Source organism: Carcharhinus amblyrhynchos, chromosome 12 (genome assembly GCF_965287045.1).
Source record: "Carcharhinus amblyrhynchos chromosome 12, sCarAmb.v2.hapA, whole genome shotgun sequence".
Lineage (NCBI taxonomy): Eukaryota > Metazoa > Chordata > Chondrichthyes > Carcharhiniformes > Carcharhinidae > Carcharhinus > Carcharhinus amblyrhynchos.
This window is the reverse complement of record NC_137335.1, coordinates 24,202,624-24,219,024: the sequence shown is the minus strand read 5'-3', so window position 1 is coordinate 24,219,024 and position 16,401 is coordinate 24,202,624. Positions and strand designations below refer to the sequence as shown.

The following is a 16,401-nucleotide window of genomic DNA, read 5'->3' as shown; positions in this document are numbered from 1 at the left end:
CAGCAGAAAAAGAAAAAACAAGAATAGCCCTGGGATAATAAAAGGGTAAAGAAAAGCAATTGCAGAACAAAACTCAAGAGAAAGAGGGGGAAAGTGAAAGATTTTTTGAATTTCTGAAACCGAAAAGTAAAAGTAAATGTCAACTTAAACTGGCGAGGCAATGTTAAGAGCTCAGAGTAGTGATGAGGACAGTGAGGAAGAAACAAACCATCATAGTCAAAGGCCTGATGGGGATCTGTTTAAATATTGCCAAAGTTTGATAAGAAGGATTTAGAAGCTTTTTAAAATTTCATTTGAGAAAGTACTAAGTAAAATGGCCACAGATCATGTGGATATTGTTGGTTCAAAGTTGGTAGGTAGAGACAGTGAAGCATTTGCATCATTATCAGAGGAAGTATGTAGGCATTATGATGGGTGAAAAATAGCCGCTTTAAGTGCGTATGAACTAGTATCACAAATCTACAGACAGAAGTTTAGAAATCTAAGGAAGGAACCAGGTCAAACATATATAGAATTTGAAAAAAAAAAATCGAACAAAGTAACTTTGAAAGCTGAATAACAGCATTCAAGACAGCCGCTCTTCGGGAAATTTTAAAGAGTTTAAAAATTCACTTCCCAAAGTAGTGAGAACTCATGTGAAAGAACAAAGGATTAAAGCTGCTAGATTGGCAATAGAAATGGCAGTTGATTATGAGTTAGTCCATAAATCGAAGTTTGGCTTTCGACATTAGTTTCAGCCTGGGAGGAATAGAAACTGGGAAAAGAGAAATCCTCAGGTGGTAGAAGCAAGTGGGTTCTTGGTGGAGACCGCAAGGATAGTTTACTCTAGGTTAAAAAAGAAACACATGAGGTTGGAAGAGAAATAAAAAAAACTTAAGATATTTTCACTGTAATAAAGTTAGCCACAAAGTCAATGTTGGTGGCTTAAGAAAAGCACTGGGAAAATAGTCGTAGTAAAATAAGATAAGCCAGTGGGTTTCTCAAAGCAGTAAAGGAAACCATAGTCAAAGCTAAAGAGGTGCAACACCTGTTCAAGATTTTGTTAAGAAGTGTCAGTTCTCTTTAAAGAATTTACTTGTGTGGTTACAGTTTATCCATGTGTACAAGGAGGAGTAGGTAAAGAAGTTACTATCTTGAGGTATAGCAGTAAGTCCATTTTTAATGGCAAGAGATATGTAGTTCAGGAGAAGTATTGCCAGAAAAGGTGGCTGTATGTGGAATTCATGGTGAAAAAAGTAGTGATCCTTTATACAAGGTATGGTTGGAAGTCTGATGAAAAATGGTGAAATGGTGGTTGGAGCAATAGAGAAATTACCTTTCTCAAGGATACAGTTTATCCTGGGCAACAGCATTGCTGGTTCATATGTGGGAATGATGCCTACTGGAGTTGAAAAGCCAGCGGAAAACCAAACTGAGGTGTTGCAGGAAGCATATCCTGGGATTTTTTCTAACTGTGTAGTAACAAGATCACAAAGGCACAGGTTGAGACAGGAGGAGAAATCAAAGAGTAAAGATAAGGAGACTGAGGTACTGTCATCAAAAACCATATTTAAAGTCAAGAGCAGTTGCTGACCAGAGCTGTTTAAAAGGGGTGGCTCTCTCTCTCTCTAACATTGAGAAGATTCTCTTTCTCTAAAGGTGTTCAAAAAGCTCTAGGATATTACGCAAGCCTGTGTTTGCTAACTGATTTTGAAGAGGGGTTTTAAGCAAGAGGAATATTGCTCGAATTGGCAAGAATTTTGACAGTTTAGCATTTAATTGTATCTGGTCATGTTTAAGTATTGTTCAAATGTTAAATATTAAGTATTTCATTTGTTACAGTTAAACTGCACTGTTCAATAAGTTTTATTTTGATAAAAGCTCCCTAGTTTGTCAATAAAATCTTGGCTGAAGTGAAATATCCTTTTCTCATATTAATAGCAAATAGTTGGGGTTGAGTCTAACTTCATAACATACCTTGGGGTTTCAGATCTCATAGCCTAACAATGCTTTAACTGGATTTGCTCTAAATGTTACTGATGCATTGTTATTTAAGACTGTGTTTGTACTACAAATGCACTGGCAAAAAGCAAAAGGATGGCATAGTGGTTAACACTGCTGTTTCACAGCTCCAGGGACCCAGATTCAGTTCTAGCCTTGGATGACCAAGTGGAGCCTACATGGAATCCATGTCTACATGGATTTCCTCCAGGTGGTCTGGTTTCCTGTCACAGTCCAAAGATGTGCAAGTCAGGTGGATTAGCCTATAAATGCCAGGGGTTATGGTGGGGAACGGAGTTGGAGCAGAACTGATGAGATGAGTGGCCTCCTTCTGCACTGTAGGAATTTCCATTCCACACTAATACTAAACTAGATGTGTGATTAAGAATCAGGGCTGGTTCTGTCCAACCAGAGCAAAAGTGGAGTGAGATCCCCTGGAGAAGGCAATCTTGTAACCCATGTCACTAACACAACCAATTACCCTGTGCACATCAGCCCTTTGGTCACCATCAACTCCCATTCAAGTTAAAAAAAGGTGATTTACCTCCCAGCAATCAACGATGGTAAGATGCAAGTGGTGGAAACCAGTAAAATTCATGTAATTTTAGTAAAGAACATCAATTTGAAAACACTCGTTTTCTCATGCACATGATCCTTATGCAATTACAAAATACTTCCCTTTCCTACTACCCTAAGTGGTGCAACCCTTATGACTTCAGCAGAGTTAGGGGCAAGCTGTTCAAATCCCTTCATCATCCGAGAGTATTTCAGCAGTGAATCTCCAGCTTTTGGGGCCCCATCAGCAGCAGCCAATTGCCATTGAACACTAAGCAGCACATCAGGCACAAATTGAAGTAAAGATGGGTGAGGAGCGTAATTGTCACATTTCACGGTTACCATCTCAGCTGGAAGAAAGCTTCTGAAGCCCTGTAAGGCTAAAGTATCTGCTATTCTTTTCAAAACAACTGACATATCAGCATCCAGACACAGTGCACAGCAATGCACCAAAGTATCTGTGAAACATTTGACTGCCATGTTTGATGTTCCACGGAGTTGGCCATTCTGTCCATGCAAAACAAAATCATAATATCCTGCAACATCATCCCACTCATGCTCAAGGTGGACCTTTCCAATCCCTTTACAAACAATTTAATTGGAAAGCCAATCAGTATGTTGCATATTCTCTGCAATGAATATCCTTCTCCAATGAATATCCTTCACATCAGTAGTTATTATGGAATTGCATGTGTTCAGATGAACAGAGCTTGGAAAGAAATGCACCTCCGATACAGATTTTCCACAGCCGTCCCTACCACCACTGACAGCTCTTGCTCACTTGCAAGTCATCAACTGAAAACCTATCCATCTACCTAATAGACCAAATGAGAATATCTGAGTTGGTGCATGGTAAGCAGGAGTCATGTGACAGTGCTCCTTCAGAACAAAATCATCTTTTTTTTTTTGAGAGGTCCACAATCATGTACTCTTGCAGCCCTGGTGGAGAGAAGAGATATTCATTAGTAGTGCAGGTCAAAAATAGTGTAACTTATCATTACAATGATGATCATGTTTCACTCCCTGCTTCAAATACGCTAACATGACAATGTGGTATATATTTAAGTCAGTCACCAGCAGGATCTCCACCGCCAATGGCCAGGGATGCCAGGATGTCACCCATCTCCGTTGCTTTCTCTTTTGCAATCATCATTTGTGCAGACTCAACTCGAGTTCTCTCCCTCTCTGTTGTATTCTGCATCTCTTTCATGTCTGCCCTTCCCCCTTCTCAGGGGACAGTCCATGGATGGATACAGTGCATTTAAAGTGAAGGTGATTATGAGGAATAGACTGCAAGTTGTCCAAGGATGAAGGTGGGTTGCAGTGATGGATGGATGGATAGATGGGTATGTAATCTATGGGTATAGATGGGTGCGTCGGTCCACCTTGTTGTCTAACGAGGGGCACGAACACGGTGGGTCGTGCGTAGGCTGCTCTTGGATGATTCGAGAGTAGCCTAGTACTTCGCATCAATTGTGTATGCTTAAAACTGGACCAGCAGATGGGCACCACAACAGCTGTGACTATCACTGTTAGCTGTGCAGATACATGGATTTGGGCCAGTGCCTGTGGGAGTTTGCGCATTCTCCCTGTGGTTGCATGGGTTTCCTCCGGGTGCTCTGGTTTTCTCCCACACCCCAAAGATGTACTCTTAGGCTGATTGGTGTAACAAATTGTCCCTAAATTATTCTCCCCTTAATCTGGTTTCCACTGGGGGTACCATAAGCACAGACATGGGTCAAGGGTGGAGGAGGAAAAACACATTAAAGATGGCAGTGCGGGCTCGTTGGGCCGAAGGGCCTGTTTCCCGTGCTGTGTTGTTCTTTGTTAGTAAGTGCAGAGAAAGAAAAGGATGAGCACGCTTGCAAGATAAGTGGATGAGAGAATTGATGTCATGGAGTAGGTTGAGTAGGTAGAGGATGCAGAGGGATGCATTTAATAAAATGTAGGTAAATGTGTCACTAAGTGCTTCCAGCACTAAGTTGAGGAGCATGGCACAATATTCTGATCTCCTCAGCCACCTCCTGTAGGAGCTTTTAATGGAAGTAGCAAGTTTCTTCCTCCTATTGCTGGGGAAGAGCATCTTTCTCTGCCTTTTCTCTGCAGATTAAAGAGGGTGCCAATAAAGCAGGCTTTGACTTTCCCAAATCCATTCATCTTCTCTAGCTTCCAAGACCCAAGGTCTCCAAATCTACCTAGGGAATGGCCCTTTAAATAATCCAGGTAATACCATACTATGCAGTTCCGAACCATGCCACTGGTACTAAACCCAGAAGTAAAATTATAGTGAGATGGCCATGTTAAAATACTATGGCTCAAAATGCTGTACTTACTCTTGAGTGTCCCATGTATGATTAGGGCCACAAATTTCCAATGTGCTTCCAAGTTATTAGAGCAGCCAATGCCTCCTGACAGTCATAGTACACAGCAGCCTCAAAACAGAGATCCTGGTGTATCAGGAAATTCTTTTTTTTTAAGAAAAGAACTCAAACAATAGGAAGAAGACTATGCACTTTCCTGGTTCATTAATTTAATTGCTTTTGAATTGATGTGACCCCTGTTATATCTATTCTCAGCGTGTCCACATATAAAAATAGTGACAAAGTAAAAAAGTTGCTTTTCTAATTTACAATGCAAACATGAACAACCATTAGAGAAAGAGAAAGTAAAAGTAAATTTCAATAGTTTGTGCTGTGGGAGTATATTGCTTACCTAAAACTCATTATTCAGCAGTGACTCAAACATCACAATCTTGTAGAATGCTAACATTACACCAATTATTTAAATGTTAAATCATTTCCAGAATCAACCAACTTGAGTATCTAAATTTGAATCAAAATTTAAATTATTCAGAAATAAATGGGTATTAGTATGTATTTATTTGGAGGCAAAAACATTTTCATGGGCTGTCAAGGCCAGCGTTTGTTACCCATCTCTAAATGCCCTCAGAAGGTAGTGGAAGCCACCTTCTTGAGCATTGCATTCCACCTGGCACTGGTACACCCACAGTGCTATTAGGAAGATGAAAAGTCAGCCTTTTTATGGTTTTTCTGTTTCTTGAGGGTCAGTTTAAATCTGTTCACACATGATTTTTGTAGAGCATTGGAAGTGAGCTAGGAGGCAGATATGCTGGCAATTTTGTGATAGCACCCAGGCTCTGGCATATCTTGAAGGCAGCTGCTTGAGGGGTGGGATTGTTAACTGCCCGCAAGCAGTGAGTAGATAATTAGACCAATTTACAGGGCACTCTCTTGACCCTGCCTAAATTTTTTAAGTTGCAGCAAGTGGCCACTTAGGCCATCCCCCCAACCCCTCCACAGTGACAGCCCAGGAGATGTGGACATTTTAAAATATTGTAAACTCTTCAAGTTCTCTCATCTACAACTGCAGCGTCCATTTGATGGTTTCCTATTGGCACTCCAGATTTGGGGGCCAGCCCACCATCATTAATTGAACAGAGGGCCCAGAGACAGCCATTAATTGTCTGCTTCCCCTAAAATTTCCCTCTGGGACCTGCTATCAGCATTGGTGGGCTCCTGATCTGCAGTTTATGCTAAAGGCAGGATTGGAACCAGGGAATGAAAATCCTACCCCGAAATGTGTTATGATCAAACTGGATCTTCACAAACTAAAAATTTTCCTGATTTACAAGTGAAAAAAACTAGAAATTTCATCAAGGTATATTAATCAAACATATTTTGAATAACTTCTTCAACTCTTCTACTGTCCTTACCTCTGATGCAGGAGTTAATACATTTCTGGATCTCCAAAACTGAAGTTTGCTCCTTAGCTCTCTGGCTGCAGTCCAAACCTCATTCCAAGATCCAACCCACAATAGTTATTACTCCATCACCAAACCAACCAGACTCATCTCTCATTGTACTTATCCAAAACAGTGTTCTAGCAAACAACTTTCTGTACTGAGGTCAGTGTTCATATTGCTCCTTTTCTTTAGGCATGCTTACTGCTTCTTTAGTTGTCACAATAATCAACCATGGCCTGACATCTCCTCCACCATCCTCACCTATCAACACATCTTTAATTTTCCAAATTGATCTAATAGTTCCTGCCAGAAACTCTGCTCATTATCCCTTTCTGACAATTAGTGAGTGAACTTCCATGATCATTTACTTCAAATCTCCAAAATACTCAGCATACCCATGTCTTTCACCCACCATTCATCTGCCCTATCCCACCAAATAACACAAACATCCATCCACACCTTTGCAATCGACAAGATCACCTTCAACACCTGCCTCACCAGACTTAGTCGCCAGATCTTAAATAGAATGTTCACCAACCACATTCTTTCTATCTTGGACCAAAGTTCACTTACAAACTACCCCTTAACTTCACTGCAGTGGAATTTCCAAATGTTATTTACAAACCCTTCCAGAGCTTTGCTCAATGCAAAACTTCCCACCAGCTCCCATGCTTTGACCTCCTTTCTAACATGGATTCCAACCTTTGCTCCACTATTCTACTGCACAACCATTGGTAGTAACTTTATTCCATCTTTTTGCTCTTTTCTGGAATTATCTTACTAAACCCATTGCCTAAATACATTTCTTCAACCCTTTCCATTTCTTCTATTTCAGATCCAATGCCACATTGTGTTTTGGTGCATTAAAATCACATAGAAGTTGTTATTCAAAAAAAATACATGATCATGTAAATTAACAATGGTTTATAAACCCTACTTGCAAGAACCACAATACCCAAGAAGCCCCTGTTTCACCTTTCTCTTTAGTCTGTTTTCCCTCCCTGAAGGGATTGATTGCTTGCCAGTGTACAACTTCACAGATGCCATCCATTCATCTGCACCTCATCCATACAGCCATTACCCATGATTCAGATACGATATTAGTTGGTTACAGATCATTCAATCAAGAACATGGAAGTTTTACCCAAATTTAATCCTACCTCATTAACTGCATATAGACTGCCTTTAAACATACAAAATATGTCATGGTACTCAATGAATGTCAAAGGAGGAGGAATTAGTATGAATGCTTGAAAAAATGGTTTTGAAAAACAGTGTTTTTAAAACTATGAATAGATATTAAGATAGAAGCTCTTTGAGAAAAGTCAGCCAAAAGACCTACTAAAGAAACCTTGTCATTGGCTGTCCCTTGTTTGAGGAGAAAGTCTACTCAGGAGCAGGATTTTCACAAAAGTGAATTTTGAGCCCACAGATTTTTGGGCACATGGTGCAAGATGTCCCACGAGGGATCAGAACTGCAGGATTTCCTTCATTTTCTTCTCCGCTACCGCATTGCTTCATCTTCAAGACAGGACTCAAAAGTACGATGGACAAGTTACTGACATTTGGAATGATTGAAAAGAGTTTGCTATCAATCATTAATGTCAACACTGCCGTTCAAGGAAAGCTCAAGACTGCCTTTGAAGCATTTTCTTTAGAACACTGGCCATTTGAGAAAACAGGATCTGTTTTGTTTATTCATGGTGTGCGAGTGTTGCTGAATAGGGATACATTTATTGCCCATCCCTAATTGCTCCATGGTGGGGAAAACACTTTCCAGCCATCCAGTGTCCAATCTATTAAAGTTGATTTTGCAGGAGTTTGCTCTGAATGCTTGTGGAGTGGCTAAATGATAGTCATTTTTGTTGAACAATCACTGAATCGGGAGGATGCAACACAGACATTACTGAAAGAATGTTTCTAGTGCTCTTATGTGTCAGTACCAAAGCTCACTGCTGTAGAGGTGTGTGTTGAACAGAACTGTTCCGTACACTTAGAACTTTTGTTAACTAATGGAGGTACTTCCTGTCAAACGCTCACTGTCAGTTTGAAGACTGATCTGGCATCGGATCTCCTTGATGGTGACTTTGAGCCAGAGAGCTGCCAAGATGTGGGAAGTGCTCGAAAAGAGCAATGAGGGAAGGAAGAAGAAGAGTGGAGGATGTATTGTTAACATGTAGAGATGGGGAAGCAAGGTCAAGCAAATATACGTAGATCAGGATCAAATTCAGCATTTTTTCGGAAAGACTAGTATCATAAATCAGCAGCGGCAGATATATGGGGCTTAACAAGAGTGGATTTGGGTGTATAGTAATGAGGAATGAAAAGTTGAACATAGAGGCTTCCTGCAGAGCCTTGGTAATGAACAGATCAGTAAGTGTAAGCATAGACAAGATTTTATACACTGATAATCATCTCTTTGAATTTATATATTGCCCAATAATAATTATAACACTTGCTGATCCAGTCTTTCACTAGCTATCTTTTAATTACAGGTAAAGGAGTTAAAACATGAAGGACAAGGAAAATACAACAAGATGAAAAAAACATATTTCAACCATGATGCCCATCTTCAGTCCAAGATAGCATGCACATGCACTACCATCAAATCTCTACATGCAACTGTGACATAAGTTGATGTCCAGGAATAAACATTTTAAGACAGAATCTGAATAAATTCTGAAATATAATTGTTACTCAAAGTGCAGCAGCTGTATATATTAAATAGGAACTCTTCAGGTTAAAAAAATGCTTTGGAAATCAGCAATGGAGCCTTCAAAAAAGGGTATTTTTGCCAAACCTCCTCCAGAATCCAGAAGGTATTTAGCAGAAACAGCATGTTCATTTTTCACAACTCAAACTCATGCTGAGCACATGCTTCACATTCTTGATGGGAACACAAATCCATATGACTTACCTGCAACAATGATAAGTGAAAAAGTGATGAGAGTCAAGGAAGATCGATTGCAGATCATATTAGCAACTAGTTTAAATAAAGGAAACAGCAGCAATGCAGCCCAGAACAGCCAATTTACAAGGACCCATGGTCGCTTTGGTGGTACAACTGGAGTGCCTGGAAAAGAGCCTCTTTTGAAGTATTCCTCCTGCAGCAGATCCTAGAATTAGGAACAGGATAGTATATTTAGTAAAAATTATGATTCTAAACAAAGATTCATCCATCATATTGTCTGTACGTACTGCTTAGATAGTTCTGGTCATTTCTGTAAACAGAGTATTAATGGGCCAAATCATCCAATCTCCAGAAAGGAAACTGAATGAATGACTAAAATGCATGCCATGATCTGTGGAATTTCAGACACGTTGAATTCTGTTGCAATTGCCCAAGAAGTTTCAACTTCAAGCTGCCTCACAGCACCAGTGATGCGGGTTAGATTCTTGGCTTGGGTCACTGTGTGTGGAGTTTGTACGTTCTCCTTGTGTCTGCCTGGGTTTCCTCCACATGGTCTGGTTTCTTCCCAGTCACACAACCACAGGTTATCCCTTTGTCTGGGGTCAAAATAATTATTTTCTCAACCAGTTGTATCTTGCACTTCATTGTACAGACCCTTGTCATCACAGAAAGCAAAATTCATTATGCTTGCAGACTCTTATTAGATTTGTAACTATCTAAGCCCATTTCAAAAGGGCCATAGGGTTGGCATTGGCATTCAATGAGCTCACCTTCCTAGTGGAGTCAATGGGTGAGATTTTACAGCCTCACCTCATCCCAAAACCATAGAAGCCCACCTGAGATCAACGGACTTTCCTAAGGTCTTCCCTTGCCTGCTCAGATTCCTGTGGCGGGCAGGGTGGTAAAATTTCTGCCTAGACAACAACTTCCAAACACCAGGCCTTCAATGCACATGGTAGCTCTTCCAACAACTAATGACTGCGAAGTTATCAGTCCTGAAGTCAAAATTAGTTCCACACACTGCACACATATCCTTTTTGGAAATTATTGTGGAGAACGATCATGTGATTTGAGTGGCCATTTAAAAGTCTCTATATGCCTTTGAGAACACAAAAATCCTCAGTCTGCTGTTTTATCTACTGGAAAGGACTTCAGCTGAGCAAACAATTGGTTACCATCTCTCAGCTTCTCCAAACCTGTCTCTACTGGAAAATTCCTTACCATTGCTTACTGAACCAACGCAGTCTGTGTATGCCTACTTCAACTGTGATACCCACACCAACTGCAAAATGAATCCAAAACTCTCATCTTCAGCCAGCTGAACTCCAAATCCTATGTGACAGTCTTCCATATTGTACATTGGCTCTGAAAATAACTTGAATATTAATGTCTGTGGTCCTTGTACTGTTCATACCTCATGTTGCAAAACTTATTTTTCTGTCCCCTGCCCAGGTTTTGAATTTGAAATAAACTAACTTTGAGTTATTGCTGCCACATGTTTGCTGTGGTTTATTAATAAACTGGATCTCACAAACAAAAGTTTGGCAAAACAAGTCACTGCATACTTTAAAAATAATTCAAAACACCGTCTGCTTAGACAAGGTGGAGAGAGAAAATCAGTGCAATTTGTCCATCTCCATCCTGTCAGTAACATAACTAAACTGATTTAGCCTGATACATCATCATTTCAATCTAAATTTAGGTTTGAGGTTTTCCTGCCATTAGGCAAGTGGCATGAAACAACGAGAGGGGTTGAGGTAAAACAGACTTACAATATTTCTGTTTGCAGCCTGGGCCTAGTAAGTGTAATATCACAATGCGTGACCCACATAATAAAAGTTGCATGATAGAAGACAGGTCCTTCTTGCCACATTTATAAATTCCAGTGATTTCTAGCTCTGGTAGGGGCACAGCATAGTCTGTGGCTAAGCAATGCACAACAGATCACAATTCAATCTGCCCACATGCCAAATCCTGAGGTGCAGTTAGTTTAAAAGAGAAATGATGGCAAGTACTGACAGTTCACTGTCAAATCCTTCTGCAAAAGTATGGGCCTTCTAATGAAGCACTTCACAGTCTTGTGACTTAACACATTAGGTTCAACAATTCCAGATCAAAATCTCTGCTGCCATTTATTCATCCAACTGCAACTGTTGATAATAATTCTGCTATTCCCATTTGCCTCAGGACAAATCTACTCTTTAAATTTTCAAACCTCTGGTCATTATCTTGCTTGCCCTCCAATCATCACACATCCTTTGTTGCGTTCTTTTCTTTCCTTGCTCCTTTACCCTTAAATCTGAAGCATCTCAACATTTTTTTGGTTCTGATGAAAGATCAAACTAAAATATTAATTTTGTCATTGACGTTACTCAATGTAAAACTGCTCAGCATTTTCTATTTTTACATACATGACCAATGTGCACAATGTTACGATTTCAGCATACAAACAAACAAGTCATGTTCTGTCTTGTTTGGTTTGCCATCCACTTGTGATTAAAAATTTCTTATGGTCTTAAATCACTTCAGGACCAAATATGAGTTGGGTTACTGTTGCCTTACAGAAAACAGGTCATAAATGAGTCGATTAATATTTCTTTACCATTGAACTGACAAACTTACCTTTTCTTGGTACAGTTTATGAAGCCAGGCAGCACATCCCCCTTCATCTTCAGGAATCTCTTCCAATGGGATGCGTCTGTAGATCAGCAAGAAAAGCTTTAAAACATTAATACATCAAAAATATTCATACTACATAAATTTGAAACAAACACCATGTCTCCTTCCATTATAACAATAAACAAACTTTCTTGGGCTGATATTTTTAATACAGTTAAAAAGAAAAATCTATGTTTTCTCATTATTCTTTCTTGGGATGTGGATGTTGCCAGCAAATCATTTATTGCTCATCCTCAATTGGTTTTTGGGCTACCTTGAACATACACACTGGCCAGAGAATCCACAGCAGCAGGATTCCCTGGTTCCAATGTCAGCATACCTCCACCTAAGGATTACCCCACTGAAGGTATGGGGTGACTTCAATGGGAAATCCCACTAACAGCGGTGAGACCAGAGAATCCCACCACCATCGAACAGCATGCCATCTCCCATCTTTGAGAAACCAGAAAATCCCACCCTTAGAATTCTACCTGCAGAAAGTGGCCATTCAGCCCAGCATATCTGCACCAACTCTCTGAAAGAGCATTCAACCCTGGCCCACCCCTACACATTTACCCTGGCTAATCCACCTACCTGAACACATTTGGGCACTAAGGGTCAATTTAGCATGGACTATCCACCTAACTTGTACCTCTTTGGACTCTGGGAGGAAACCCACACAGACAAAGGGAGAACATGCAAACTCCACACAGTCACCCAAAGCTAGAATCAAACCTGGGTCCCTGGTGCTGTGAGACAGTAGTGTTAACCATTGTGCCACCATGCTACCTTTTGGTGAAGGTAGTCAAAGTTCTACTCGTAGAGCAGTGCTGTAGTCATGAAGTATGAAATACAAATCCGAAGCCATCATTTTTCCTTTTAGGGAATAACCTAACAGACACAGCTGAGAATTTATGAAGTGTTATTTTTGGAAGTTTGGATAATGCACTCAGACCATCTCAAAGTGTATAGGATTTGCTGATCATGAGTTTTAGTGCCTTCAATTTATTGAACAGCCCATAAAATCATTGGGGGTAAACTATCAAGATGCCACTACCATCAGCGAGTCAGTCATTTTCAGATTATAGGTACGTAGCCATCAGATAAGATCTGGGCTCAGACAGCATTTACTTCACATGGAGCTCCACCATTTCTGACAGGAGACCTTCAAATATAAATTTCATTCAACAGGTACTGAATATTATTTCAACCTATTCAAAATTGATCCCTTTTCCCAAAATACCTTAGTAAGTTCAAGTTTAACAAATTTATGAAACTAGCCAATTTTAAAGGGAGGAGATTTTAGTATTATTAGGCATTTTTTTCTTAAATGTGTGAAATTATGACCCTAAAATAGCAGTGCAAAATGCAAGCTCCTGTGTATAGCTGCCAGTTGTTGATAATTAGTGTTGAACAAAGCTTGATGGAATGCATTGCCTATTGTGCTTTGCCAAATTTCACCCTTCTCCAAAATAATGTGACAATTAAGGGTAAATGTTAATGGCAGGCATACTTTTAAGCACAATTAATTGGAATTTGAAACATACGGTCAAAGAAATGAAAGTTAGCTCAGATTTTTTGAAGGTAAATTGTGTTTGACTAATTTGTTAACATTCTTTGATAAAGTCATGGAGAGGGTTAGGAAGGGAATTGTGGTTGATGTTTGAGTATATGAGTTTTCAAAAATATTTGACAAAGTATCAATTAACTGGATTAACAAAATGAAAAAAGGGAGAGGTGGCATGGATAGAAGATTGGTTAAGGAATAGAAAACAGTAGTGGTTAACAGTCGCCTTTCAGGCTGGACAGAAGTATACAGTGGTGTTTCCCAGGGATCAATATCAAACTCACCATTTCTTTTGAATACATGTTAACGACTTGGATTTGGTACACAGGGAATAATTAGATGACGGAACAGAGTAATAGTAAACAATGAGAAGGACCATAACGTACATCAGGAGGTCATGAATGGACTGGTAAAATGGAAAGACGCAGTGGTTGAAATCTAGCACAGAGAAAGGCAAATGATACGTATTAGTATGAAGAATGAAGAGATGCAAGTGAAATAAATGGGACACTTAAAAGCAAATTAGTGAGTTACAGGCTCAGATTGCCATGTTGTGGCTGGAGCAGAGACCTGATCCGAAGAAGAGCAGAAGTGGGGATTGAATAATCCTGGACATAAGATGCTCAGCAAAATAGAAAAGGATGAAAAGGATGAGGGTGGCATGACAGGACAAAAGAATGTTTCAGAGGGATCATGGATAGAATCTATTTGGCTGGAGCTAAGGGACAAAAAAAATGCAATGACATCACTATGGACCATCAATTAGTGGGAGAAATGTAAAGGAACAAATCTGCAAGGAAATTACAGGCTGATGCAAAAATTATAGGGAACGGTATGCATGTGTGTGTCTCTGTGCTTTAATTGTCCAAACACAGATTAAGAAAGCGATAGAATAAAAAGAGAAAAGAGCAACAGTTCCTAGAGATGTTCAGAATTTTTTTTTAAAAACAGCGCAGTTACACAAAGTAGCAACATGGATATGAAACTGACAGGAAATAGAGTCATGATTGATGGATGTCTTGCGGTCCAGATGGATGTTCGTAGTGCCATCTATACATTCTTCCTTTGTCTGCAAGGATTTCCTCCCACATTCCAATGATGAGCAGGTTAGGTGGTCTGGCTATGTTAAATTGCACTTTGGCGCCCAAAGACGTACACGATTAGGAGGACAGGGCAGAGGGGAGAGCCTGGGTGGGATGCTCTTTCGGAGAGTCAGTGCAGACCTGATGGGCCAGATGGCCTCTTTCTGCAATATGGGGATTCTATGATTCTTGCTCTTCCTAATATATATTATTGGCCTCAGATCGCGATATACATGCCACAATTCCAATATTTATGGATGATACAAAACTTGGAAGTATTGTGAACACAGGATAGTGTAGAACTTGAAATGGTCTAGACGGATTGGTGGAATGGGTACTCAAATAGCAGGTGAAATTTAATGCAGTGAAGTGTAAAATGATTCATTTTGGTATACAGAATGCAGAGAGACAATGTAAACCAAAGGGTACAATTCTGGGAGAGGCTGTTGAAGGACCTGGGTGTATATGTGTAAATCATTGAAGATGGAAGGACAGTTTGAGAGAGCCGTAAATGATATCTCACCTTAGCCTTTATTAACAAGAGTATAGAGAACAAAAGAATATTGTTAAACTTGCATAACACATTAGCCTCAAATGGAGTACCAAGTCCAGTTCTGGTACCGCAGTTTAGGAAGATGTGAAGGTATTAGGGAGATTGCAGACGTGAATGGTTCCAGGGATGAGGATCTACAATTATGCAGACAAATTTGGGACTGTTTCCTTTAGGGAAGCAGAAGGTTGGGAGATTTGTTAGTGGTATTCAAAACTTATGAAGGGTCTGGACAGACAGAGGAAGAACTGTTCCCACTGATGGAAGGATCAAGATAAGGAGGGCTTAGATTTAAGACAATTGGCAAAAGAAACAGTGAGATGAGAAATTATTTATGCAGCAAACAGTTAAGATCTGGAACATACTATTGAAGAGTACAGTGCAGGCAAGTTCAAGCGAGACACTCAAGACAGAATTGATTATCTAAAAAGGAAGAATGTGCAGGGTTACGGGGAGAAGATGCGGGGGTGGCACTGATGCATTGTTCATTTGGAGAGCTGGCACAGAAATGAGGGGTCAAATGGCACCTTTCTGTGCAGTAACAATTCTGATTCAGAGGATGCAGGAACAGAAATGAGGTGAGGTGCCTTTGTTTAAGAAGGGCTGCAGGAAAAAGCCTGGAAAGTACAGACCGGTGAGCCCAGTGTTTGTAGTGGATAAATTGTTAGAAGGTATTCTGAGAGACAGGATCTACAGACAATTAGAAAGGCAAGCACCGATTAGGGATAGTCAGCATGGCTTTGAGAGTGGAAAATCATGTCTCATGAACTTTGAGTTTTTTTGAAGGGGTAACCAAGGAGGTAGTGAGGGCAGTGCTGTCGACGCTGTCCTTATGGACTTTAGCAAGGCCTTTGATAAAGGTACTTGGTAGTTGTTATACAAAAGGTTAAGTCTCACAGGGTCCAGGATGTGGTCACCAATTGGATAAAAAATTGGCTACACAACAGAAGACAGGTTGTAGGGGGTTGTTTTTCAAACTGGAGGCTGCGACTAACAGCATGCCTCAGGGATTGGTGCTGGATTCACTTATTTGTCATTTATATTAATGATCTGGATAAGAATTTATGGGGCATGATTAGCAAGTTTGTAGATAACACCAAGATTGGTGGCACAGTGGACAGTGGGGATCTTGATTAATTGGGCTAGTGGGCCAATGAATGGCAGATGGAGTTTAATTTAGATAAATGCAAGGTAATGCATTTTGGTAGATTGAATTAGGGCAGGGCCTACTCAGTTAATGACAGGGTGTTAGGGAGAGTTATAGAACTAAGATCTAGGAGTACAGGTTCACAGCTCCTCGGAAGTGGAGTCACAGATGAACAAGATGGTGAAGGC

At 40.1% G+C, this 16,401-nt stretch overlaps 1 protein-coding gene across 6 annotated transcripts in view; it reads right to left on the bottom strand.

The window, feature by feature from the left end:
• The window catches only part of agpat4 (1-acylglycerol-3-phosphate O-acyltransferase 4 (lysophosphatidic acid acyltransferase, delta)), a 137,814-nt gene that overhangs the window by 12,895 nt on the left and 108,518 nt on the right, over nucleotides 1-16,401 (bottom strand). For all 6 annotated transcript variants that reach the window (XM_080200223.1, XM_080200226.1, XM_080200227.1 and 3 more), the window contains exons 7-8: nucleotides 11,832-11,907; nucleotides 9,216-9,414 (exon numbers count right to left, since the gene is read on the bottom strand). In XM_080200223.1, coding sequence (XP_080056349.1) covers nucleotides 9,216-9,414; nucleotides 11,832-11,907 — 275 coding nt within the window. The remainder of the gene's footprint in view (nucleotides 1-9,215; nucleotides 9,415-11,831; nucleotides 11,908-16,401) is intronic.